Source organism: Grus americana, chromosome 4, assembly GCF_028858705.1.
Source record: "Grus americana isolate bGruAme1 chromosome 4, bGruAme1.mat, whole genome shotgun sequence".
Lineage (NCBI taxonomy): Eukaryota > Metazoa > Chordata > Aves > Gruiformes > Gruidae > Grus > Grus americana.
The window spans coordinates 56,493,309-56,521,207 of record NC_072855.1 but is presented as its reverse complement, the minus strand read 5'-3'; the positions used below and the strand labels follow the sequence as shown (position 1 = coordinate 56,521,207).

The following is a 27,899-nucleotide window of genomic DNA, read 5'->3' as shown; positions in this document are numbered from 1 at the left end:
GGTGATCACAGGGGCTACAGTAGAACAGCAGCTGACACAGTAATGTGACTCAGATGCATTGCAACTCTAGTTAACTCTGTAGATATATACAAATCCAATGGTTACTTCCAAATTATTTCAGCCTTGTTTTTTTTCCAAAGACAACTAAAAGAAGCTGAATACCCATATGCCACTTATTTTCAGTTAGATTAGTGGCCTTACTTCCTTAGATTTTTGACAATTCCTCACTAGATTTGTTTGGTATTTCTATGGGAGCAGTACGAGGCTTCCTTTATCAATTACAGGAAGCCTTCCTGCCTGCCAGTCTGTAACAGGCTCAGTTTTGGTTCTCTCTTTGCCATTTCAAAAATAGTTATTAAAAAAAAAGCTTTCCCACAGGCAGTAAGTAGTGCTAAAAAGCATCCAAGGCAATTTTGTTATACTTTGTACTTGCTCTTTGCAAACTCATGCTCTGACAGTAGATTTTAAGATCTCACATCCAAAACTCCATAATAAATGTCACCAACTCAACTTAAAAGCTAGAGAAAACAAAGGTCTTGATTAGGAAAAGAATCATATAAGGGACAGTAAATAACACTTCCAGTTTCTTAACTGCTACCTTTCCATTAGTGCTGTTCACATTCATTTTATATATATAAAATGTATTTGAATGCATAAAGTAAAAGATGCTTATTGTGACAAAGGAAAGACAAATGCTTTTTACATTTCTTATTTCAGGAGATGTTTGAAGACTCCTGTAATTATTCTGTATTTTTTAATGCTTTAGTTCATTTCTGACCTCGTATTTTATTCCAGAGCAAGGGGACCCCAGCTGAGTTTTACAGCACCTGTGGAGCAGGCTGATACTGCCACCTTGGGGAGGACTCTTTCCACGTACTTCGAGGAGCCTAAGCAAGTGCCATATAAATCAGTTTTATTTTTTTTTCCCTGTCATATCCTCCCAGGAAGACAACTTCTTAAAATCCTCTGCCCGTGCTGTTGTAAGACCTTCCAGATGTGTCCCAACTCGGACTGTATTACATTCATAATAATACTGGAAAGAAATGCCTTTTTTGTGGGGATGTTTGCTTAGCCAAGTTTTAGATATCATTTAAGCAGTGCCTCATTTACACTACTCTTAATTTTACAGCCATCTTGTCAGCATAATAGCCCTGTTCTGCATCCAGCTGGGCAAGCTGTACTTTGCATACAACACTCCTCTGCTTCTGGGACTCTAGCTTTCTTGGTAGTTTAAATCCTTGTCCATGCACAGCTTAAATTATCTCCTTGGCACGCTACTGGCTCAGCTGGATGCGACTGCTAGGACATATACTGCCTCAGATGTCATGAGAGGCATTACTGTGCATAGGAACAGCCTGATGAAAAAGTACAGAGCTATACTGTGATGATTTAACCAAAGTCAAGACTTTTTAGCCAAATTAAAGGAAGCATCTGGATTTTATCTTCACAATATCCATAGTTTTATGAGACTGATCTACCCTTTTGCTTTGCAAGTGAGTCACCACCCATCCAGTCTTGAGTTTGTATCCACTAGCAAATGAAGGAACCTTGCTATACACTTTATTTATAAATACACTTTGAGACATAAAGGCTGTGCACAGCGTTGAGCCGCAAGGCTTTTCACAGTGGAAACTATCAGTAGTTGCCTCAGCTACACACACACAATACAGGACAAGATTTAATACCTCCCCTCTCACCAGAACAGGCAGACTCGAGAGCAGGGAGCTGTCTGAAACAACCTAACTTGTCTATGTGCTCTTAAAAAACACACAGCAACAAAGAGCCAAGTAACACAAGCGATGGCCTCATTCATGATGAATGATGTGAATTCACACTAGGAGGCTGTGAAGGCACCATTAGCTCCTACCTTCTGCCAAAGCAGTCTGTGCTTGTGGCACCACAGCGGGAGACAACAGGCTTCCAGAGGAACTGAAGTCTCGCTCCACTGCTGCGGCAGGCAAGAACAGCCCTGATACCATGGTAAATCAATACTTACAGGCTCCCACATAAAGCTACATTTGAGGTGACAACGTCCCCAGCACAACGGGGCTCTGGAAAGCTCCTTCCTCTTGTCCTCCCACCACAGACAGCACCCACACAAAGTAATCCCAGTACCACCATTATCACTCTCACATTTAACTGCTGGTATTACTCAAGTAACTTTCAAAAATATCAGCTTCATACAATCACTAAAGTGATTTCAAAAACTGTATCTGCAGCTAAGTTGCAAAAATTCAACAGTGCCAATTACTGATCAAACATACTGACAGATCCTCATTCAGTTGGGTAATAGATTAACCAGATTAATGTGTACGTAACAGTCTCAGTGTGGTATGTTGCTGATGTTAGTTTCAAAGTTCATATATGAACTTCTTTTTACACTGCACACATGGTTTATGAATGAAGTCTGAATGAAAAAGGAATTTAAGGGAAAATAAGGTAAGTGACAGAATATGAAGTTAATTTAAGTATTTAAGCGTAGACTGCTTAGAGGAAAAAACCAAACAAATCCTTGATCATGATTTTAAAGAGGAATACAGAAATGTATGTCCACCATGTTATATTATGCTACAGAAGAAGAATGCAATGCACATCTAGACTGATGAATAACTGATGACAACCATTTCATAAGGCATCTTTTTAAAAGGTATTAAAAAAAGGAAATTGATTATTGAAAAAAATCCATAAAAACCTCACTGTGAATTCAGTAACAAAGATCATCATGTACAGTATTCAATGTTGCCTGTAAGAAAATTAGCATGTTAATAGCTCTTGCATGTTTGGCTTTGTACTGAAGTTATATCAAAAGATTGATTCGGGCATGGATTTAATATGAGGGAGAAAGCTTGAACTGCACATGCAAGAATCTAAATAAATTAATCACAGGAAATTCCATTCTAAAATTATCCATGATCTCTCTATAAGCATCTAAACATAGAATCTTAAAAAAAATAAACTCAAGTCTTTCTGAAGTTCAGGTGTCACTGATAACTTAAAATCAACTACTTATTTGCCAATATGGCTTTCCATTTGAAACACCTCTGGATTTACTTAATCAGCCAGTATTCCTCTTAGATGATTAACGTGCACCAAAAACCCTTCAGATACTGAATTACAGAAAAGTACAAGGAGAATGAGAGGGTTTATTTGTGAAAAATTACAGTAAATGGAAGTGATACTTACCCATCTCCCCTCTCCATCCACCAGTCTATGCTTTTACTTTCCACTTTGCTGTAAGTCTAAAAGTTTGTACCATATATATTTCTAAAGTCTCAATTTCATATGGGGTTAGAACCTGCACCACTGGCTATTTCAGCTCTTATTTTTTTCGTTAAGATATACTTCTTACATTTATCTGTATCAGAAAGCCCTTTTGGATTACTGTCTGTTTCAACTTTAGTAGTAGCTGATGAAATACATGTTCTAAGCTGTTCCCCGCTGCGAAAAAGTGCTCCTTTAAAAGCTACTTCTGACTATCCCTTTTTTTCCTAAAAACAAGTAAAGATTTACTTCCTGAAACATGGTCACTTAGCAGCAGCACGTATTTGTCACCATTCTCTTCTTCCTCCCCTAGTTTTCCTCCTTTTCATAACCTACTCTCCCCGCACGCCAATGCTGTTTTCCAGTTGTTTCCCAACTCTTCCCTTCACTGTTGCCTCTCCTTAGCTTTATCTTCTCACATCTGATTCTTTCCCAGCTCTTCAGTTTCTGTCAGTGTAGGAGCACAGCCTTTTAGGTTGCTCTTGTACCTGTGACACCTTCCATGGGGCCTCATTATTTCTAAGCAGCAGACTGGGAAGCACAGCAAAGATCCGTCCTTGGATCAGACAGGTATATGTGCTGTATGAATGTCTATCTACACCACACACTTTCAGGCACGGAAGGACATCCAAAAGACATTGAATTTTGCAATTTTTGCTGGATTTTTTTTTTTATCTGAAACAGCTCGTTATTTGTTCTTCACTTAGTGACAGGTTGGTGAATAAAAGCATAGACAATGGCAGGCAGCAATGAGATGACCATCAACCTTGTCATTCTTGGAGGAACTCAGACTGGCAAAAGCGCTGCTGGGAACAGCCTGCTGGGCAGCTCAGACTTTGAGAGTCATCTCTCCCCAAGCTCCGTGACAACAAGCTGCAGCCTTGGACGCAGCTGCCGCATTTCAAGGATTATACGAAGAAATGGCTGTGAGCTAGCTCTCCGTGTTCGAGTACTTGACACACCAAGCTACCCTCACAGTGATCTGAGCAAAGAGCAGGTGAGAGACATGGTGAGATCAGCCCTGGCTCACCACTTCGGGGAGGAAGGCCTGCATCTAGCTCTCTTGGTCCTGAGGGCTGACTTGCCTGTGTGTCCAGATGAAAATGATCACACTATTCAATTCATCCAGGTAACAAATATATAACCAGAAGTCTCTGTCCTAACAGCAAGTCTTTTGTCTTCAGGTGACAATGGCTATGGAAGAGTTGACTAAAAGTGAATTAGAGAAGTGCAGCTGAAAACTGGAACACTTCCCACACCAGCAGCTGAAACATGCCATGCACAACACCACACACCATAGCTACACTTACTGCACTAAACCTGTTAAGAGAGAGGCAAGAATGCTCTCTCTTGTACATGGGCTTGGCACAAAGGAATTTAAGAACCAGATTTACCTATCAAAGTAAGCTTTTCTCTCAGAAATTATAGTTCATGCTTTAACATGATAGATCTAGCTTGTGGAACAGAAACGCTATTTAAAGCAAGCAAAAGTCAGGTTACCTCGCTCTCCTGCGCTGTATAGGACCAAAAGCAGAGCGTGACACGTCCAAAATCATGCAGAAAATCTGACTGACCTAGGACAAGGATGCTCAGCTCTGTCCTGCACTGTCACTACTGCTGTATCTGTTCAAGAGAAAATAACTAGAAAGTTACCATAAATTTACTCTGGCTAAGAAAAAAATTCTAGCATAACTGACTTGAAAAATATTTTGAAGCTCCTGCGGGAATTTTTTTTTTTTTTTTGCAAGTAGGTAAGCTAAGTAGGGAGAGACACTGAAATAGAATGGCGTTCTTTTCAGCTGGAGGTTTCTCATTACCATGCATACATATCTTTGGAGAAAGGCAGAAGAAAAAAGAAAAAAAGGCCAGCAAACAGATATTGCTCACTTTATCTGATCAGATGAACCAGTTTTGTATGATTTATGAAGAAACAAAGGATTTCAGTTGATGCCAAAGTCTGCACATCACACTTTGCATCTGTCTTACACCAATGAAATTTCTAAAAATCTTTAGGACTGGAAGGGACTTCCTGGTCCATCAAGTGTTTTCACCTGCTGTAACTGATCTTATCTAAATATGTAATACATATGTAGATAAAAATATATAAATATAGATAGAAAAACAGCTTTCAAATTGTGTTTGATTTGCACTCCTGTTCTTTCTGATTACTCTCTATTGGTAGCCTACTCCTCACTTTTCCAGTAGTTTAAGAGTTGGTTCTAATTTCAACACGTTCTTACTCATTGTCAGTTTACACATTTGTTTTCAGTGTTACCCTTTTTCCTCATACAGTTCTCCATCTCTCTATACTTCATGGTATTTAAGAGAAAGCAGTATTTACTCAAAATATTTTTACCTAAGCCAATGAAAAAAAATCTAGTTTGAGACTGGTTTGGGTCAAGTCTATGTAGGCATTAAAAGCATAAAAGAGATGCCACCATGCATTTTCTCTTTAAATGGAGCTTTAAAACTCCTACAGGAAAGGAAATAAGCATGTTTAAAAATAATGAGAAAGCAACATTTCTGTTTCACAATTACAACTGGCTCTTGGCTTATATAATGGTCAGCTTTTTAGTTATCTTCCCTTTAAAAGACCAGATGCTGTGATTTCAGACACAAACAAATAGGGCAGGACAGCTGCCTGGGTGCCAGGAATAAGAACAGTCTCTAAACCACATTAACCACTACCAATATACCAGGTTTTTCTAACTCCCTGCTTATCTTGAAAGTAGAAAGGTATCCTTTACAGCAGTTTTACACACCTTGGTATTTAGGTTACAGAGTTAGGATCATTGCAAAGTAGACTTTATTACCATAGTAGGCTTGACACACACAGGGGTTAGCATGATTGCAGTAAAGTTGTAATTTCATTTACATCAGTAAATGAAAGCCCAATCCCATATTCATAGTAAAATTCATTGACAAAAAAAGCAGCTTGTTTTCTCCATTTCTCTCCATCAGAATAACCACAGCAGTTAAAGACAAACTCTCTGGCCCATCACTTAGGTTGATGTATTTGATCTGTGTTTTTCCTGAATTGCTGAGAATAGTTCAGTTTTATGGGATACAGCTGGAATTGCAGTTGGTGTTACATAGAAATTCATCATTTATTTTTTCAACACAAGGTGATTTGGTGATGTAAAAAAAAAAATTCAGAGAGCTCTAAAAAGTGTAGAAATATGGATATGTGGAAACTACTGATGTAAACTAATGTGTGACATAGCTAAACAACCATTTTTCCTTACTTACACTGACATTTTTTAACTGAAGAAATTCTATTAACAGCTGTAGTAAGATAACAGAGAACTGCTAGTGCCACACAACCACGTATTTCCACTGGAAGTGGGGGTCAATGTCTTGGGAAGGTGAAAAACATCATAAATTTCAGCAACTCAGATAACGAACCAGATTACTGCTACAAAAAGAACATATAACTGGTCTGTTAATGCATAAGTACGAGGTGGGAGTGGGAAAAAGGAATGAGAAAAGATAACTATTTAAGATTTGGTTTTCATTACAGGAACTTCTGGGTCCCACATGGAAGCATTTCACCGCAGTTCTATTTACTCACACAGACAAGACAGAAGAGGCTGGATTCAGTGAGGAAGAATACTTGCACAGTGCCTCAAGTACCCTGTTGTCACTTTTGAGCTCAGTACAGCATAAATACATTTTCCTAGACAACCAGAAGAGCATAATTAAAGAGGAAAGAGCTATCATCTTAAGAAAGCTCTTGAATTTTATAAGACAAAATAATTATCAAGTGCTTCAACTTCAACACAGCAAGAAATAAGGAATAAAATTAGATTTCAGGTGCTTATTTGTATATTTCCTATGGTAGGCAACATTAATAGAAATAGAAGAGTAGAAACCATCAACTGGAAAACTCCACATCCATACCAAATACCTTCGAACACACAGTTGGAAATACCTCTTTAGATTACCAAACTACTTGCCTTTCATAGAGTATCTCACACTACTGCATCCAGAATCCTAGCTTCAACCACAAAATCAGAACAAGCTAGTTCTCTAAACTACACTCCCAATATGTACATAGTCATAAATGAGATTTTACACTACACCAGATTGTATACTGTGGTTCATACAGAAGACGGATCTGGAAGAAAAAAAGGTAAAAAAATGCATATGAGTTCAGACTGTAAGGGAGCCTCTTTGCTCAATTCTTGAAGCTTTCAGAAGTTCCCTGGAATTCCTAAGTTTTTAAAGAGCTTTCCAGTATTAAAAGCTGAGATTTATCTACTGTAAGAGTATTTCTTTACCTTGATTCAGGATTGATTAGTTAGAATTGAGATTTTGAACTTCAAAAATTTTATTTAATCAAACATTATTGGATATGTAGTTTACAAGGCAGATAAAATAGCTCCCATGTGCTTACCACTATTTGGCACATTTAAAAGAACTAATTTCTATTGCTTATTCCCAGATGCATGAAAAATTAACACAGTTTATAAGCACATACAAAACTCATTTGAAAAAGAAATCTGTTCATCTCTTGTGCCTGTTCCTTTTAATTTTATATCATTTTCATTTTGTTTTCCCCTCCCAGTTTACTGGATGAAGTTCAAAGCCTGCAAAATTCAGAATGACTAAGTTTTTTTTATTTCAGTGGTTAAAAAAACACTTATTGTTGCAGTGGCTAGACAGTAACCAGTTAAATATTGTATGCCAAAATATCTGAAGTATCTCTAAAAAGTTACTTAAAAGGTTTGTTGTAAATTGAACTAAAATATTTTCAGATTATTAAAAGGCAGGAATTAAAAGAAGTAATTTGACGCTATTACCATAGCAACCATGACTACTTGTACTACATTATTATGGAATAATTCTAATTGTAAAAACTGAAGAAGTTATTTCTGTTAATACCAAAGCATCTTTTGTATAAAATATCATTGCATAAAAATACATTAAAACAAAAAAAGTCAATTTTATACCTGTTTGGGCACTGGGAACTGATGGCTTTGTGGTAGTATTTGACTAGCTCTGCAAATCTATTTGCTATTCGTTCTTTCTTAGTACTATCTATCATTCGGAAGGAAACATCTAGGTGGACTAGATAAAGAATTATTTTAGCAGAGTGACAGCTTTGATCTTATTGACATTACAACAGCTTAACTGTGGGACATGAAAGCATGTCCATTTACACATCTTAGGGCATAAAGGGCCATAGTTCAATCTTCCCATTACAATTGCCTGCAGACTACTGAGACAACACAGCCAAGAACAAAGTTGTAGAGGCTCATAAAATATCTGAAAATTGCTTGGAAGAAGAGAAGAAAAGCTACTCATAGGGGACTAGAAGAATGAAGACAATTGTGGTCTTCACTGACCAACTGCTACTCCTGCACCTCTTGAAGTGCAGTTAGCACACATGGAACATGGCAGAAGTTTCCTTATTGAGATGCTCTTGCTCCACAGATCCTCTAAATCTTTTAGCTGTCCAGAAAATATGCTTGCCTGCCTGTAGTTCTACCATGAACAAGCCTTGGCAATTAAGTCTTGAGCACTAAGTGGTTAATGACTGCTGACAACACTTAACCTCAAGGACAGTAAGCATGGTGAATGAGTGAATTGTGAAAATTTTGGAGGCATAACACATTCTGTATCTCTGGAAGAAGAGTCAGACAAAACAAAAAACCAAAAAAGCTATCAGCCATGCATTTCAGAGGGGTAATATATTCATGGTTTTTATTGTGCTTGCTCGTATTACTTTCCATTTCAATATCTGAAAAAAGCTTCTAATAACCATTTATTTATTTAATTCCACTGTTTGCCATGGTTTCTGCCTTGCAGACTCCTTTCCCTTTCACTTCAAACGGAACTCCTTTGTACGTAGCAACACACTGGTCATTGGTATGAAGATCAGGTTGAATTTGCTCCCAAATCTTCTTCTTGGGATTAAGTTCCTTCTCAGGATCTCCTGTTTCAAAACAAAGAATAACCTCATAGCACACAACACAGAAGGCAGAGCAAGAGCTCTATGTATATACACATCTGTGACAGCCCGCAGAGCATCACTACACACAGTCTTAAGGGCAAAAAAAAACATTACCTGTGATTCTCAAAATAAAAACTTTAATCGGAATTAGGGATTGTCTAGGAAATATCTCCAGACCCCCTCTCAAAATGCTGATCTTTCAGGGGGGGAAAAAGGTTGTAAGTAACATACCACAATACTGCCAAAAGGAAGAAATCAAACCATTGCTAGTTGTTGGTTTACAAAATTTACTAGAGACCAAAAAGATTCCTAAGAATTAAGAAGATGCGGACCACAGAAATACGCTACTCACCAAGACACAGGTTTGTCAGCATCTTAAGTTTAGGAATGAATGAATTTTTATAGGCAGTTAGTATTAAGTGAATTTGGCAGGTGCCCTTACAGTTGAGAAATACTGAACTTAGACAAGAATAGTCCAAAATTAAGATATGACATATAATTTTAGCCCCAACTTTCAACACTGTTCTGTTACTTTTTGTACTATTTGATGACAAGCTCCGGTGCCTGCAGTTACAGAAGCATTAGAGGTCGGCTTGTGTTTCAGCAGTTATGGCCTCAGTCTCTGTAAGTCTCAGTTCCCTGTTTCTATGTGCACACTGTGATAAGCTACCTATGCCCCAGAGGTATTGACAGTCTAACAACATTAGCAAATCTGACTATTTAAGGATCTCTAATGACCACAAAATGCAGGTTTCTTCTACTAATGTTTTGAAATACTTTTAACAAATTACATAGAATAGTGAAGTATTTCAGTTGTTTTTTTCTATTTTTAAATAGGCATGAAATGCAAAGTATAGGAACAAACCAACTAAAGTAGATAAGCTATCTTGCTGTAAAGATACTGAATAAACTGCTGCCTGCTGCCATAATCTAGATAAAGCAAGACAACCAATTTGTTGTACAATTATTTTCTGTTCAAAGGTCAAGTAAACAATCTCTTAATTCTAATACAATGCAGATTCTCTTAAAGAAAAAAGATTTCATTTAAGAAGTTACTTAATCACAGTGCTCTTTACCTCTTGTGTCTAACACAGGCAGGATAAAAACCCCACAATAATTGTTTTAAATATAATTAGAGCACATTCAAATGCTGAAAGGGATCCCATGCTGTTTTATTATTGATACACTACGCTTGGAGTGCCATATTGGCACCACTCTACCCAAACTATTAAAATCTTAAGTTCCTGAACAAGCAAGAATCAAAAAACAAACCCTAGTAAACGGATCCTCCCTGAGATCTTCTCAGAGGAGCCAGGAGTTCCTAAAGGAAAATGAGTAGTTCTCCAAGTGAACAGAATGTCAAGTGCTCTCATCTTCCACTACTCAGTGTCCCCCAAGGTTCAGAAAGAAAAACTATAAGGCTACAGGGATTTTAACGTATGCATTTCTAGTAGCTGGTTGAAATTCATTACTGTTTGGTGTATTCCTGACTGGCTGGCCAACAGCCGGTTAGATGAACTACTCTCATTCCAGCCTGCCTTACTGTTTTTCTCCTTTAAATGTTTTCAGTGGTTCAACCTACTCACATTCTCAATGCTTGCAAAAGTAAGTTACTTGTCTGTAGACATGTCTAACTTCTGTAGCTTCTACAGCTGTAACCCATGTACAAGAAGCAGACCAGGCCAGATTTCTCTTAAGTAGGCTAGCCTTGCCAAAGCAAGATTCAATAATGTAGTCAAGTTATTTCACAACCACAGTGCACTTAATATTTAAAAGAAAAATTAGTAATACCATTAATAACTTAAACATTTAGAGCAAATTGCACATTTTCATGAAAATAAAAATCCTGCTCAATGCCCAAGTTCATGAACAGCAACAGACTTAGATTTAGACCAAAGTGAATGCATATGAATGAATAAAATCATTAAAAAGCATGTTAAATGATCCATTGTGCATTTCCTTCCCTCTTCTCAAATATAAAAAGCAAGTGAATTTTTTTAGTAAGAAAAAACCCCTGACTTTTATTATAAAAAACACGCTTTGGATGTTAATAAGTTTCTTTGGAATCTGCATCCAGCTCCCTTGGGATCTGTGGTGAGCTCATATTAGATTAGCATAGGCACCGATTTTAAATACTACCAGAGCTTTAGGCTATGCATTTTCCTATGACTTCTCCTCATTGCATTCCTTCTTCCCGGAAAATAGTCTTTAGAAGGGTTTCTATAAATAAAATAAATTTAAACTTGTAATGGTTTAATAAGCTTCCTACTCTTGCCAACTAAGAGGTCCCAAATTTTGTTAAACATGTCATTGAATCTAGCAGTTTAAATATTACAAAAGAAGTTTTCATAATAAGCAAGAAACCCCTCCACTTTGTAGCAGTTCACCAACTATTGAAAGAATGTATCTCAGTGCAAGAAGGGGCAAAAAGATGCAGTGATATGTGACCTTATGAAAAGTTAATACCACTTAGCCCATTGTGGATTAGAACTGCAACTGAAGAAAAGCATCCATATGCCAAAGCTTTGAATAAAGAAACGCGTTAAATACAGACTAACCACTGCACTCCAGTTTTAGCACTTTTTTTTAAAGAGATAGCTATTAACTAAATTGCCAGGGATCGTTAGACCAGAATGATTATTTAATTATGTAACTTAACAGATTCATGGTTTCAGTGGCATTTTTGCATTGAAGAGTTTTGTAAAAGTGTGAACTATACTACTATTAGAAAGAAGATTTCACAGTTAGCTATGAAAACTCCAAGAATTATTGCTGTCTTACAGCAATTACTGTGTAGGATGGTATAGTATTTACAGACATAGAATGGAATAATTTTTCTATGGCTTATAAATCACACCTTTCCTACTGAAGGTGGATAGAAATTCGATAAAGTTCTTAATACATAAGAGGTCCAACAGATCTTGAGGATTCATGTATTGGAATATAGAACAGTGTTAAAGTTCCTGTAAGGGCAATGACACCAAACAAACAAACAAAGAAATAACACTCCTCCAAACAGCATTCCTTATCAAATCACTCCTCTATGACACTCAAGATAGTTCTAGGAAAACTCTCAAGTTTCTGTAGAAAAAAGTTCAATCGGTTTGAATCCGGATACCATTTATTTACTTTGACTAAAATGACCAAGGAAAATTAGACTGTATCTCACATATATTTTGTATGGTGGAGAGAGCAGGCTTAAAAATAATGTTATCCCAAGCTGCTTGATAGACAGCTGTGTGCATTTTAGAGTTGCTTTATTGCTGCTTCTGCTTCTGTTTCATAGGCTTTCATACTTCAAACTAAAATAAGACCCAGCTGTCCTTTCTATTTTAATTTCAAGGACTCAAAATGAATCTTTATGCTTTACAATTACTCTCTCTCAAAAAAAAAAAAAAGATCAGAATATAAATGGTTATCATTAAGCACTGAAATTAAATGACATCTGACATAACAAGGATCCTACCCTCCTGATAACAGTATCAGTGAAGTTCTAGATTGCCTTTAGACAGCAGCTAAGAGGCACATGAGATTTTAGTACAAAAAAGGTGAGTAGAAGATACATATAATCCCATTAAAAATTGAGAAACAGTTTTCCAGTCTCCCAGTGAGTTTACCATCGTCAGGAATAAAAGAAAAAAAATAAAAAGCAAACAAAAGCCAACAAGCTGTTTAAAAAGGAGAAAAAGAAGAAAAAAAAAAACAACCAGAAAAAGGAACCAGGTGGAAGGGAGGGGGGGGAACGAAACCCACAAAAAGTTGTTAATCACTTGGACAAGAAGGTGGCAACAACCTTAGTCTCTAGTTAAAAGAAATTAAAAAACCCTAAAGCAAACCAAAACCTACCAATGAACAGTATTAATATCTTTGTGACGAAGGCAATATGCAAAAGGTAGGTACACAACAAATTAAGTTACAGAAGCAGTGTCAGAATGATTTTGTAAGTCTCCATCCATCAATGTTTTTTTCCTTGCTTTTTCCTACTCACTTCAAGATAACAAAATCTCAAGTTTTAAAGTTCTTTAAAATAAGTTTTATGTAACTAGGAGATACATCATTCTACTTTGCACTATTAAGCATTAGGTATATTTTCAAAGTCAATGATTATCTTTAATCTCATACCTACCAATTTTTCTGAGCAGCTATTTATGAAACAGCTGCCACATTTCAGACTACAATCTATAGCCCTGGATATAAACGCTTTTTAACGGGGTTGTAAAAGCCTTCATTTGGCACTTATCAGCACTCCATGTCTATGGCTCCCTGTCAGAAGGAAACTGATATAAAGTGCACAAAACCTTGTATCACAGGCTGCAGGTCATAACTTTAGAACTAGTACGCCTTTTACACCACCTTCAGCTTATTCTATGTCTTTTAAGAATCAAAATATCAACAGAATATCTGTATACCTTAACACCTGGGAACAATTTTAAAACAAATGTTTCTATAACTGATTTGCTCTAGGAAAACCTTTTCGCAACTGTAAAAAAAACCAGAGTCAAATAGTTTAATTATTTTGATAAAACTTACCTCATTAGTCATGTGCAAGAACAGATATACTGATTAACAGAGAATAGCACTACTACCAGCTCTCATTATTTTCAAATGCCATTTATACAAAGTTACTTGAGAAATAAGTTTGGAGTAAGGTTATGCCTTAGTCAAAAAGCAAACAAAAAAAAGACCCCCCACCCCTCAAAAAAGCCACATGCCCAGGCTGACTTATATGTCATTTTGCAGGGCTTATGCACTAGAAGGATTTACTCTACAGCTTGATGCTCTCTTGCACATCCACTTCCACAGCAACAGAAAAGCAGTATGACTGTATCCCTGCATGTAACAGAGGTCACACATCCAACATTTAAACTATCTTTACTCACAGATCTGATAACTACTAGAAGTTATGAGTGAGTATTCCTACAATTTAGTCAATGCAATTGCCAAAGCCTTTCACATTTCAGTACAGCTTACTAATTCTGCATCTCAATAGCAAGCTTGGTGTATATTTAATACAGAAAGCTAAAAATGAAAATAATGCTGCAAGACTGATTTCCTTAAAAACAGTATCATTTTACAATATTTTCAATTAGAACATTAGATCACAGCAGGCTGAGCTTTCGTCCTGTTTCAAAAACATCTACAGAGACCATTGCATTGTATGTCAACCAAAATATATTTTTAGAGCATCACAGTTCCAATAATGAAAAGTATAAAAATATCTATATACACACATATACGTATACATTTAAGAAAGGTATTTCATGCAAATACCTTTAAGCATAGAGCTTGCCAAGAGATTCATAAATAAAAACACTGCTGTACAGCTAGAAATTGTCAGAGGTGCAATAGTTTAAGAAGGTTATGTTTCTATGTAGAAAACAGAAAGCTACACCATTTTCTCCTTGTGAAAGCCAACTTTTGAGCAACAAATTCATCCTGAAGATGAATACTTTGTTGATAAATGCACATGCATTTCCCAACAAAAAAACCCAGCCTATCTCAAGTTCAGGCACTTTCATCTAAGGGGAAGCAGTGGAATCAGGAACTTATCACTTACGAGACACTGGGAAAGATGCTTTATGTTTACTTACTTAGTGCAAATATGTTTGTCCATACATTTCAAAAGCAGAAATACTTATTGAGGCCTACTGAGTGGGTAATTTTATATTAAAGTACTATACAACTTGAAAAAGTTACAGTTATTTCCCTGTATTTTCCAATTTTTGACAAGTGGTTAAGTATTTTCAATTCTTTATTTACACAGTTTTAGCATGAGAATAATAAAAAAACTGAATGTAACTAATTCAGAAAATTTCAACAACAAAAATGCACCCAACTTTAAAATACTGTTTTATCTGCTTCAACACTGAGGTCACCTTGGCATACCTATTTCCTGCAGTTTCCCAAATTCCTACTCACCAGGAAAACCTTCAAAAGTGATTCTATCCCCAGGTACTGCCCCGGCTGGGGGAGCCAGAATTTCCACTTTTTCTGGGGAGCTGGCACACATCACCATTGCTTGAGATACTACTCCTCTCATCTTTGCAGGCTTCAAGTTACAGAGCAATATTGCCATCCGATTCTGCATCTTGGGGGAGGAAAACAGAACGATGTGAGTGCTTAAATGCCATATGCTTTTGGGGACTCTAATTATTTTGTTATAACAAAAGAATTACAATGAGACTTTAACATGGATGAGAGATACAGCAACAGATGCACAATTTTAATGCCTGCAACCAGCAACAAGTAACATTTAAACCACTTAAGAGCTGGCCAGTGAACGACCAAGTAAATGCTGAATTGTGACACACTTATGGAAACAAAATGAGCAATTCAGAAATCCAAAAACCAGGCGATGCATTTCATTCGCATTCCATTCGCATTTCACCTTTACTCATTCTAGATCGCCACTTCAGTCCATTTTCAATATAGCATTATTAACCAAACAGTTTCCATTTAATAACAACAAAAACACTCTACAAATTAGGCTAGCTCATAGATAAAAATTTCAGGCTGTGTACTGGAAGTGTACAGCTGCTTTATATAATTAGCTAACTTGAATCTTAAAATTTATCTTATTTAACCCAAATGCTTTGATATTTTTTTAATAACCACTGAAAATGGCTGTATATAATGCACACTGCAATTTGTTAGACCAAACTGTAAAACTACATTTCTTCCTTTGTTGCTTTACTTTAATAAGAGTTATAACAGTAAACCAGAGAAAACATACTTTGTTAGGGGAAACTGCCACACCTTAACCTAGATAATAAACCACACTTTCAAACTGAATAAAAATTAAACCTAGAGCATTCTTAATAGACAGAGAGAAAGTAAGGAAGCCTTGATTCCCATACTTCTAGTGCACATATATGTATACATGTATTTCTAGATTTCAGTCTTTGTGCATTACAAAATAAACTTTAAACAAAACTGCAGGATTAATACTTAATAAAACTCATATGACCGAGTATTCTGAATACCGCATATTTTCCAGGTAGAACATTTTAAGAAGCAAAAATATAAATCTCAAATGCAGTTATAATGAAAAGTTGATCTTGCATAAGTTTCAAGGCAGCCCACTAACTGAAAATTTCTGAAGTTATTGCTATAGATGTAAATCACCCAAAATACAAGAAATAGCTCTAAGATGTGAGTGACTAAAATGCAAGTTGTAGACATTACCTAGCACTGAATAACAATTAGCAAATGGATATACAGAATAAAAGAAAAAATATTTCTGCATTTGATACTCAACTTTAGTTTTGACTAACTGGAAGAAGTTCTAGACTTCAGAGTACTGCCGTTTTTATTACAGATTATCCAATTGACTAAACCACATCATGTTCATCAAACTAACAGGAAAGAAAACCAAACTAGCATCGCATCAGTCTTTTCTCTCCCAGTCACAGTGGCCCGAATGTTTATATATATTGCATGAGATTTCTGTATGAGAAGTTGATTACTATTACAAAATTAAGAAGTATTTATCAACATTCCAAACATATACATTATCCCATCACTTTTACCAGAAAGTACCTTCAAATGCTTTTGAAAAACTGCTCTAATACTAAGATATTTATTTGTAAAATCAATGCACATGGTAAGAAAACCCACAAAGTTAAATAAATATTTTTATAAAACAAAAAGAAAAACCCACCCTAAGATGGTCAGCCAAAACCAGGACATAGCTGGTTCAAGGGGTTTTGTGGTGGGTTTTTTTTTTTTTTTCATTTTATTACAAATGGCTCAATTTTTAAACTGTCTTTAGATAAATGACAATGAAAAAAAGAAACTAAACCTAAATAAATGCTTCCTAACAACACAAAAGTTTTTAGGTTTTGTTTGTGGGTTTTTTTTTTTTAAACTGGTTGTGCTAGTTTTTGTAGAAGGGACTTACTGTAGTATTTCCAGAAAATGGGGCTTCGATTACACTAGTAAACCTCTCTGTATTAATGCATAATAAGCCCCCCAAAAATTGTTTATGAAACATAAAGGAATCTGATGCTCAGGTATCATTCTATCTACATTGCTCTTAGGAGATCTTTTTACAGTAAATGATAAATAAAGCCCTGAAACGGCAAAGAGTCAGATCCAGTTATTCTACTGATGGCTACTTCCTGTAACCACATAAATTAGAGGAACAAAAGAAACAATCTAGTTTTTCTAAAGTAACTGTAAAAATAAACTGAGGAGTTTTCTGACAGATAGATAAGATTGGGCAGAAAAAAGAAAAAAAAGGGGGGGGAAGAAACCTGGCTCCCTTTCCCAGTACATGAAAAGTTCTATCAGAGATACAGGGTGTTACTAAAAAGCAGCTGAAGGTGACACAGATAGATAGTAAGTGTATGTTTCCTTCTGCATATGTGTTATTATCCAGTAAAGCAAATTCTTGTTAGGAACAATAGGGCAAATCTCTACACCTAAAGGGACAAAACCAGAAGCAAGTCTACATCTACAGGGAACTGATAAGGCTTTAGCATCTCAGGAGGTGTTCGCTACATAAATGAGCTGAGAATAAGCAAAGGAAATTCAAATGTTATCTCCTTGAAACAGTAACACCCTCCACTGGCCTTCCAAAGAGTCAATCCTTCTGTTTCAGAATTCCAGGAACTTCAAAACTGACAACTCAACTAGTGAGACACTGATTTAGTTTCAGCAAAAGTGTTAGTTGTTACAGTTTGTATGGTTGGACACACAGCTATATCACATTCAGAATAAAACAACATGTTTTCCGAACGTGCTGGTAGAATGAGGCATGGGGGGAACAATAAAGCAAAGAAACTAACATGAGGAAAAGTTAATCCTGAAGTTTACCATGCAGAAAAAACAAGACCTTATCCTTGAAGCACAAGTGTTAAATTGCTCTTTTTCTTCTGTAATGCTTGAAGTTACCTGTATAACTGATTCTAAACTAACTATCCCTCTATATCTCAAAATCAGATCCCATGACAGACTGCAATGGCTAGTGAATACAAGTTAAAACCGACACACCGATTCTTTTAAAGCCAGAGTGAGTTGCAATGCCAACAGCAACAAAAAGCCCTCCTCAATTTATCACATGCTTGTCTGGATCTTAAGTTTTCCAGCAAATATAATGTACAAGTCACAAGCTTGGTTACATGGATATTTCAATTTGTTTCATATCTGAAAAGAAATACAGTAGCATTTAATACAGCCTTGAACCATAATGCAACAAAGGTATAGGAAAAAACTGGCTTGCTTTAAGAAAGGTCTTACATTACACAGAATGTGTCAATAAGTTTACAGTCATCCTGTAGTCACTGTTCCCTATGATTTATAGAAACATGTTTTCCCTGCAGACTAGACAAAGGAAATTAGAAGATCAGAATTATGTATAAAGAATTGAATTACCAGTCTATCTAAGAAAGAGAAATATAAATTCCAGTACCATTTGCTAATTCCTGGGTGGACAACACTGACCCTTAAACAATGATCTAGAAAGAAAAAAGATGAAGCCATCTAAGTAGAAAGAAAAAGTTTCTGTTATAAAAATGAGACTATATAGTTCATAACAGATATAGCTATAATGCATCCTCTCAAAGAATGGTTGTAGAATAGTGTTTCTGGAGGACAACAGTGGCCTCCTCTCTTCTTGCTAAGTTTAAGATACATGCCCTGCATTCTTGTCCTTCACTTCTGATCACTGACATGAGGATCACTTAGGTTAAATGGGATTTCAGGAGGTTAAAAAAAACCAAAACAACAACACTTGAGAATTGTCTGTATTTCAAGAATGATTGCCAGAGACGGGTATTGATGCTAGGAGCACGCAGAGTTCCACTTCAAAAAGCCAAATGCAGTGGCAGAAAAGCTGTCAATTCCTGCTGACATTTCAAAGTGTTCCCCAATTGTCCCCAGCTGCTGCTGAGAGCGCTCAGCACTGGCATGGTCCACCTCATGCTTCAGTTCCATATCACTGTTACTGATGACACATGTATCTATCTATCTATCTATCCACAATACTTGAAGGTGCAACTTCTGACTTGGCTTCACCACCATCATTGGCGCACAAAACCACAATGTACCACATATAAAATGGGCATGCAAGTTTTCACATCCATAACTAACTTGTACTGCATATTGAAGATACACATTGTGAGCTTCCTAACCAAAAGTAAAATCAGATGATACAAATACTACAGCCTCAAACAATGCAATCAAATAGCTGAATTTTTGGTGAATTATGTCGATAGCACTTGATCTGATGTATACATTTTTATTTATTAAAGTATATGGCAGTAGTGACATGCCAGGCCTTCACATTTTTAAACACTTCAAAAAACACAAGAAGATGGAAGCTTGCCCCTAAAATTTACTGCCTAATAAGAGACTTGCCAAAAGCAAAACAAGACACAAACTAACTGTTCGCAAAGAACGTGCAAGAGTGATTCCTAATTCTCTGTAAATGAGTACTTTGGATTATTTTTTCTAGACAGAAAGCAGGTTAAAGAGAAAAGACTGTTTCTGCTGCTGCATTCTATACACTTCATGTTCATAAGTGTATTTAGAAAGCTTTTTTTCTACATGCTTTGAGAGTGGACTGCTGAAAATGAGCAATTTGAATTTTTGCCCACTGCAAATCCAGTAACTGAACACTATCAGGTGATCAGGGCAGAATAGTTATTGTATTCAGTCTGTCTACCAGTTTCAACTTTCTGTATCATAAAAACAACAATCATAATTTGAATTGCCTCCTGCATTTGCAATCTTACCATAAGGACAGAGCGTGAGTAGGGATTGAAAAGGCATTTGAGAAAATGTAGCTTTTCCACGCTAAGATCAATTCCTTCATGACCCATTTTGCAGTTGCTCTGTACAACATTGCTTTAATTGCCAAGCTTGCATTTGAATTTAGAAGCAGCCTTTAGTCAATTCCTCCCTTCCACTAACCCTCTAAAAAAAGGTGCGAAAGGAAAATATAATCTTGAAATCTCAAATTGTTCTCAAGACATACATAAACCATGCATGTCAAACAGAAGTGTATCAACTAAAAAAAGCATAGAGGCAGACTCTAGTCCTGAAAAGGAAGTCAAAAGATGCATTTTGTATTCCACTGTTGTTTAAGCTACTCACTGCCAGCTAAGTTAAATTTGCATACTCTTTGCTTTACTCCATGCCGAACACTTCAACAGAGTATAAAGAGAGTTGGAAGGCAAAGGTTTCAAAAGTCTGGATGACAGCAAAAAAGTTATTAGGGGTTCTCTACTACATACCAAGAAACCTAAAGGAAGAGTCACATCTGTTTGGTTTAGGAGTCCAATGTGTACCAATGGCATCACAGAGGACTCAGAATATGATCCCAGGATAGAAGCACTGCAAGCAGAAAGGAACTGATCTGGAGTAAGGGTACTTCTCCATTTTCTGGTAGGCATTACTTCAATTTGCATTTTATTTTTATTTTCATGACTGTAAAAATCTTTTAGCAGAATGAAGACATATCCCCATAAACAGATGAAGGTCTTAAGATACTGTAGGAAAGGAAAAGTTATCAGTAAAAAATTTTGTCAATACCTGATCCAGAGGAACATGTTTCACTAAACCGCTGACAACAGTCCTTGGGCTTGCTTCACCAACATCCACTTCTTCAACATACAGAGCGTCTGCATCCGGATGCTTTTCGGCAGTAATAATGCAGCCAACGCGAAGATCCAGACGAGAAACGTCTACAGGTTTTGCATCACTATTTCCAGCAGCTGGCTGCTGTTTCTTTTCCTTCTTTTCACCTATTAAAAAAGTTTAGTTCATGAAATAAACATTAAAAAAAGCATAAATAATGTATATGACTATTGCAAGTGAAAAGTGAGCTTACAATCTCAGAAATAAGTATAAATCCAGTGTGAAACACAAATGAAGAGTAAAGAGTTAGCACCTCTATTACTAGTTTCCAGTGGAGAATCATCATACATACTCCCTTTTAGATTGTTAGTAAAAGTAATTACCACCTTCAGACAGTGGTATTTTCTTGTTTGTAAGGTGAAGTCATCCTGAACTTTAAGTGTAGCTAACATGTATGTAAGAGACATATACACTCTGCTGATGGTTTACGAGCTTCCACTGATGCGGAGTCAAACCCTTGCATCGCCATGGGATAAAATCACTACCCATACATACTCTGTAGTATAAAACAGCAGTGAAGCAACACTCCCCACACTCAGCTGCTTATTCAGATATTCCTTTTGGGATGAGCAACTTGCATCCAGTTAGTATATAACACTGTCCTGTTTAAAATACATCGAAGATTTGTTTAACAACTATAATCTCTGGGGGATTAAGAAATGTCTAAGAAGTTCTTACTTAAAATAAGCATGTTTTGTTATTCTTTCATCCAAGATAGCTTACATATTAATGTAAGCTAAAACTTTCTTTAGGGAACAAAAGAGGAAAAGTGGACACAGCACATAATTTGATTAATTCATCATTGGTCTAAGTACAGGGTTGAAATTAAATACATTCAGTAATAGAAAGGCAGTATTTTTTAACACAAGCAATAGCTCTTAAAAATATTTCAGTTCATATATGATGAATAAAAAGCTCTAGTGTTTATGACTAGGTTTCATTAATCTAATTGTAAGCTAGTTAGTAGCTTCTAAGCCTGAGCACAGCTCACCAGAAAAATCAAAGCGATACAGCACCCTATCAGCATAATATTCAAACTCTGAAAAGCTGTAAAAATCAATTAATAGCAAATTAATAATAATTTGCATAAGACAATGATTGTAAAATGTGAGTTTAAGTTACAGGATCAACACCTGTACTTTTGTGCAAGCGTAACAGACACGTCTTTTCTTCTATTAAGAGAGTTTGTTAAACAGAAGTCAATACAGACAGCTAAAAAAGAAACAGGAGTAAAGGGGTTAGGAAACCCGCATACCCCTCCCCTACATTTCCTCCCTGTTGCCAAAACCAGATTATGCTATCTGCCTATGTCCTTTACCCAGTACTTCCTCTTAGCCACACAATTTCACCAGTGTTGACATGGAGGCATCTGATCAATTCTGACGGAACTTCACTGCCTGCAAGAATTTTCCCTGAAAAAAAAAAAAAAACCCAAACCCAAGCAGCTTGCTTAAAGGATGCAGAAAACTGCAATTTATCATTCTTGCTTTAGTATTATGTTATGCTACTATTGCTTGCAAGGTATTTTGCTGAGCTGGTCTTTGCCTATTGCTTGCACTGTTTCTAAGGCAGTGGGGAAAAAAAAAAAAATCTAACTAAGCCTCAGAACAGAAAGCTACCCAGTTTGCCAAAAACTTCTCTAAACTTCATGACCTCCTCTTCCTCCCTCACCCCCAAGTTTCCCCCCCCTCCCTTTTTTGTGTGTGTGTATTCTGGTTTTGCATTTTTCTGTTGTGAGGTTTTTGGTGGCTTGGGGTTTTTTGTTTGTTTGTTTTCAATAAGGCAGTTCAGTCGCATTAAAATAAATTTGGCATGCATCTCATTTAAGTAAGAATCTGTAGGTTACTTGATGGCCTTTATTAGCTTCAAGTACTTCCAAGATTTAAGAGCTAGCACATGACTCTTCCTACTGTGGCTGTACAAACTATTTTTTTCTGTGCCCAAAATGACGTAAAAGCACTTGCATAAATTAAATGCCTTAGCTGTGATAGTTAAGAAACTGAAGCACCTTTTTTTTCTGCTTTTTCCTTCTTTTTCTTTTCTTCATCTTCACCTTTAATATTATCTTTGGAATCAGGAGACAATGCGACTTCTGTAGGTTGTGGAACATTATCTGAAAACGAGGCTGTAGAAATGGTTGTAGCAGAAGGAACTGCTATCTGTTTCACTAAAATCAAAAGCACAAAAGTTAAAAGGAGTACCAGAACTTTGAATACTATGACGTTTTAAGTTTCCAACATAAATGAAAAAGTACAGAGAACTGAAAATGTTCCTTGAAATACCTAAACCACAACTGCTGAATAGCGAAGCACATTACAAAACACATTTCAGAACTCAATCTATATATGATTATTCTGATGAGTTAAGAGCAACACCTTTGACTACACTTTTTTAATGCAAAAAAGTGCTAAACACAACAAAACATATAGCCAAACACCACCTCTTTTTGTAGTTTATTTTAACATCTAGTTATCTTTGCTACTAACTCCTTACTTCTCATTTGTGTTTGTCTAGTTTCAGTTTCAAGCCACTAGGCACTTGTCATCCATTCCGTAATTTGCTATACAACATCATTTGTATATTGTAGTCAGATCATTCCTCAACTTTCTGATTAACTAAAGAAACTGAGCCTGAATAATCATATTCTAAGGAGTTACCTACAGCCCTAAAATGATCTGTCGATTCCTCACATCCCTAAATTCTCCACATTACCTTCATATTTCTTTTTAAACTGCTGATACAGAATTCTGGACATCATCTCACTATCAATCTTACCGGATGAAAGCATAAGAATCACCTCCCTTCTACATTCTGCTCTTCGAGAATCTCATTAAGACTTTTCACCAATTCATTGTACTGGGTAAGCATCATTGGTGTGCTAGACAATATCACCTCGGCTCCCTTTCCCAAGAAAGGTCAGGCTATATGAACTTTCAAGGCCCCTTTCAACATAGGCTGTTCTAAGATTAATTACTGTTTGACAAATCCTTCTAGAGTCACTATTCTGCAGTTCTCTATTCTGCACACATGCTTCTTTTACACTTCAGACATTTAACTTTCCAGAAGAACTGCACTGTGTTTGTTGATATCTGCTCTCTTCAACACTAAAGTGATTTGCATGAATTACATTCTTATAAACAATTTTTAAAAATCATTTGACTAGGAGATTTATCGTACCAACAACCACTTGCTGTTTTGCTTGCTAGTTGTGGAAAGATTTTTTGTTTCTCAGATTTTCAAAAAAACTTCTCAAGTGATTTTTTCATGTTCTGTGTCCATTTAATCTCTGTGCTCAACTACTTGATACTGTCAAAGCTAACGTACACTAATTTACTTCAAAAGAAAAGAATTTGGTCCTAATACCTTTTAGATAGACTAGCTAAATAAAGGAAGATATGTCAAGATTAATATTAATTTCCTAGTCCTTTCCCATCTTGGAAAAAAATCATACACCTTGAGACTTCTCTCAAGCATAAGAGATTCTGTGAAATACCCTGTCAATAATTGCTGCAGACTAACAGACAATGCAGAAATAAAAACTAATGGTTTGGTTTAGTAGATGAAAGGGTTTTATTCATGCCCAAAGGGGGAAAAGAATCCTCTGTATTTATAAAATGCTAGTCCTTTTGAAGACTGAATGTGTTGTTTTACCAGTAAAACATTCAGTACAGTTGAATGCCGGCATCCTGCTATGCTAGATACTATCTCACCCAATTTACAATACTGACACCATGGGTAAAAGTAGTAATAGCTGTTGAGGACAGAAAAGGCTTTCTTTGGAAATAATTTTAAAAAAGACACGCTGGACCCAAAACATTTTAGTTTTTTCTCCTTTTTTAATATGAATTATATAATGATAGTGTGAGCTGAACAGACCTACACAAAGGAGTGCAAAGAAAGAAAAACAGTGCAATGAAAAGCTGGTCTTACTAAAGCATGGAATCAAAAATTCAAAACACATTGTTTCTAGTTTTACATTACCACAGATTTTCTAATAAGTCACTGCCCATCTGTACTTTGAACTATAGCTTAATTTTCCATAGGGATTTTTCAGTCATGCTAGATGAAATACTCAGAGTATCAAGAAGTGTTAGACATTCAGCAATTTCTAAGGTATTATAAGGAGTCATTCTCATCAGTCAAATTTGGGGCTTATTATGAAAGGCACTGTACAAAAACATAATCAGACATGGAAATGGTTCTTTGTAGGATTTGGCATATGTACCCGTTAGGCTTGCAGCTTACTAAAATCTTGGAATTAAGTAACATATGCCTATGTCATAGGCACAGAACATAAGAAAATCCAGAATTTATAAGAAAGGCAATAGAGTTATATACAGAAAGATAAAAATCAGTAAGAATTAAGATAGATCTAGTTAGCACAAAATATGATAAAAACTATGTTGTATGAGGATAGGACTTCTTTTCCCACCTCCATTTCGAATTTCTGCCTGAATCAGCTCCTGTTTCAGCCCTTCAATTTCTTTCTTCAGTTTAGCATTTTCTACACGGAGCTTCTTCTCTTCTCGGAGAGATGCCTGCAAGACTAGAGTTGACACTATATTAAGAACAACAGGTTTCAATAATTAGCATTCATCATTTGGCAAACAGAGGTTTTGTGTTTTAAAAAGTAAAACATGGTCAGCCAAACACAAAAAAAGTGGAAACTTTCAAGGACTATATAACAGAAATATTTTGGAATCCTTTTTTGTTGAAATGGCCATTTTTTACAGTACTTAGGTACTCAAGTTGCCTCTCAATATACCAGCTTCTCAGTCCCCCAAAGAGACTCACAAAAAAATATTCCAAGAAACCTATTAGAGAAAGTTTGAACATGTTTGTAATATGGAGCACCTTAATTCACTGGTACCGATATGCACTAAATATCAAAGCTGAAGGTACAACACTCTTGAGAGAATCCCATAGTGGTAAAAAAGCAGTAACACATTCAGGCAAGTTCATAGTCTCATATTCTTCCTGGCTCCTTTTCTCCCCCCAAATGGAATCGCATCCTATCGAATTTCCATAATCTGTTTGTATCATTAATCCTTCCTCATTCATGCCTTTTCTATTTCAGAATAAGCAGCTTCAAAAAAACCCACAAACCACAAAACAGTGAAGCGGTGCTATTATTACAAGCTTTATCTTGGAGAACTTGAACACACTTAAAAGGCTGACAGCACCAATGAAGTTGTCCATGTTCTCATTTTCTGCTGAGCACTTAATGTTAACCATCTAGCTAACAAGTTTATCATAAGATAGATAATTCCTTACTAGCTTTCTCCTTGAGCAGAGCAACTTGTTGCTTGAGGTATTCAATAACTTGATCAGCCTCTGCACCTTTCTGCTCCAGTCTGTTCAGCACTGCATTGTTGGCTGCCATCTTTACCAAGAAACGGGCTAAAAACCTAGACAAACAACAGACAATCTAAAATTAATGACTACTTAATGTAATAATGCTACCATCTCTTATCACAAGAAGCAGTTCTAAAATCAGTTGCTGAATAAGAAAATTTGATATGTGAACAAGCTGGGCTCCCACCTCCTAATGCAAAGCCCAAACAAAAAGCAACATTAAACAGAATCTGATGTTTGACAGCTGCTTTCAAGTATTTGGAAGAAAAGCTACTTTTTTTTACCCCCCAGGTGCAGAAAACATGTTCTTCCTTCATGAAACAGAAAAAATTTCACCTTCTTAAAGGTCTGAATAAATCGGGGGAAAAAAATAAAAGAGAAAAGGTTGGACAGGAGAACACTGTATCCTGGTTTTAACTGAAAAATTTATTAAGTGTATGAAGATTTTTATTGAGACTAAGAAAAACAGAAACATCCCATGAAAATTTCCAAACTTTTCTAATGAATTTATTCAAAATATACTAAATACTTCACACATTATGGTTCTGCATACATTAAGAATTTATTGTTATTTTACTTTTAAGCAGAATTCAGCAGTATTTTTACTAATCTCTGATTAATATAACTTTTATTGAAGGTTTACACCTCCGGAGTTATTTTAAGACTGATTTCAATTGTTTTATTTTGTTTCCACTGAAATGGAAGGCCAGGCAACCAGGTAACAAATTAAAGCAGCAGAAAATACAAAAGACCAGTAAAGGCAAGAGCACAAATAAATGCTGTCTAATCTTCTTTTTGGATGTTCACCTCCTTTTACTGGATTTCTCTAATGTTCCAGAAACTAGCTACACCTTGTGTACAGCCCTTACTTCATGAAAACCACCAAATTTGGCCTACTTACTTCTCTGCAAGATTTGTGTCTAACCATAAAAGCTCAAATAGTAGCAACAGAATGATGAAATAGTTACAGTCACTCATATCTGCAGCAGATAGTGCTTTTACTCTCCCACTCAGTATCTAGATGAAAAAAGAATCTGTACTAACAGCTGCCTCATCTGTAAATGAGGAAAACTAACTATAGGTGGCAAGAAAAAAACACCTTGCAGACCTTCACAAGCAATGGTGATATAATTCCTGTAAATTTGCGCACCAACTGCAACAAAGGGAAGAATTGGTAAGAAATTGGCAATCCAGATGCATGCATTGGCTCCTCAACTTTATCAGAGCCCAAAAACGCCTTTTATCATATCAAATTGGCAGAAAACTTCCCATTTTATTGCAAGATTATTCTGACACTATGACCCAAAGCTGTTTTTAACATACGAATATTCTCTGTTGGGATTTGCAACAAGCCATGCTGAAGACAAAACAAGTTTAGAAATAACTGAAAGGTTAACAATCACACTCATGCCAGTGTCAACACAGCACCTTTGCTACACTCTCAGTATCAACTTACATTTGATATCTAATCTTCTATTACAAAGAACTCAATTCTCCACAGCTATATATCTTTTAACAAATTTAAATAAAGAAAAAAGGCAAAAGACAATGAATCAGGATAGTGTAATTAAAAGTTCTCAAAGTAAAATCCACAAAGTCAGAGAAAGATACAGTAGTCAGATGATGCATGGGGTATATTACTCCTGCAAAAGTGATAAATGAACCAGTATCTTTCCTTTTTTATTTT

The 27,899-nt window shown here is 36.1% G+C and overlaps 2 protein-coding genes across 6 annotated transcripts in view; one reads left to right on the top strand and one right to left on the bottom strand.

The window, feature by feature from the left end:
- The first annotated feature begins 2,360 nt into the window (after positions 1-2,360).
- On the top strand, positions 2,361-8,784 carry GIMD1 (GIMAP family P-loop NTPase domain containing 1). Of its 2 annotated transcripts, none has more exons than XM_054824788.1 (3): positions 2,361-2,439; positions 3,969-4,390; positions 6,782-8,784. In XM_054824788.1, the coding sequence occupies exons 2-3, from the start codon at positions 3,998-4,000 to the stop codon at positions 7,052-7,054; spliced, it is 666 nt and encodes a 221-aa protein (XP_054680763.1). In that variant the 5' UTR covers positions 2,361-2,439; positions 3,969-3,997; the 3' UTR covers positions 7,055-8,784. The 2 variants fall into 2 exon arrangements, with proteins under 2 accessions (XP_054680763.1, XP_054680764.1); XM_054824789.1 differs by having other exon boundaries at positions 2,370-2,439; positions 3,969-4,258.
- A 155-nt stretch (positions 8,785-8,939) lies between these two features.
- Positions 8,940-27,899, bottom strand: part of AIMP1 (aminoacyl tRNA synthetase complex interacting multifunctional protein 1) — a 36,819-nt gene continuing 17,859 nt past the window's right edge. For 3 of the 4 annotated variants that reach the window (XM_054824783.1, XM_054824787.1, XM_054824786.1), the window contains exons 2-7: positions 26,132-26,265; positions 25,290-25,415; positions 22,866-23,024; positions 20,753-20,964; positions 15,137-15,305; positions 8,940-9,199 (exon numbers count right to left, since the gene is read on the bottom strand). In XM_054824783.1, coding sequence (XP_054680758.1) covers positions 9,033-9,199; positions 15,137-15,305; positions 20,753-20,964; positions 22,866-23,024; positions 25,290-25,415; positions 26,132-26,265 — 967 coding nt within the window. In that variant the 3' untranslated portion in view covers positions 8,940-9,032. The remainder of the gene's footprint in view (positions 9,200-15,136; positions 15,306-20,752; positions 20,965-22,865; positions 23,025-25,289; positions 25,416-26,131; positions 26,266-27,899) is intronic. The other variant, XM_054824785.1, reaches the window with a different exon arrangement.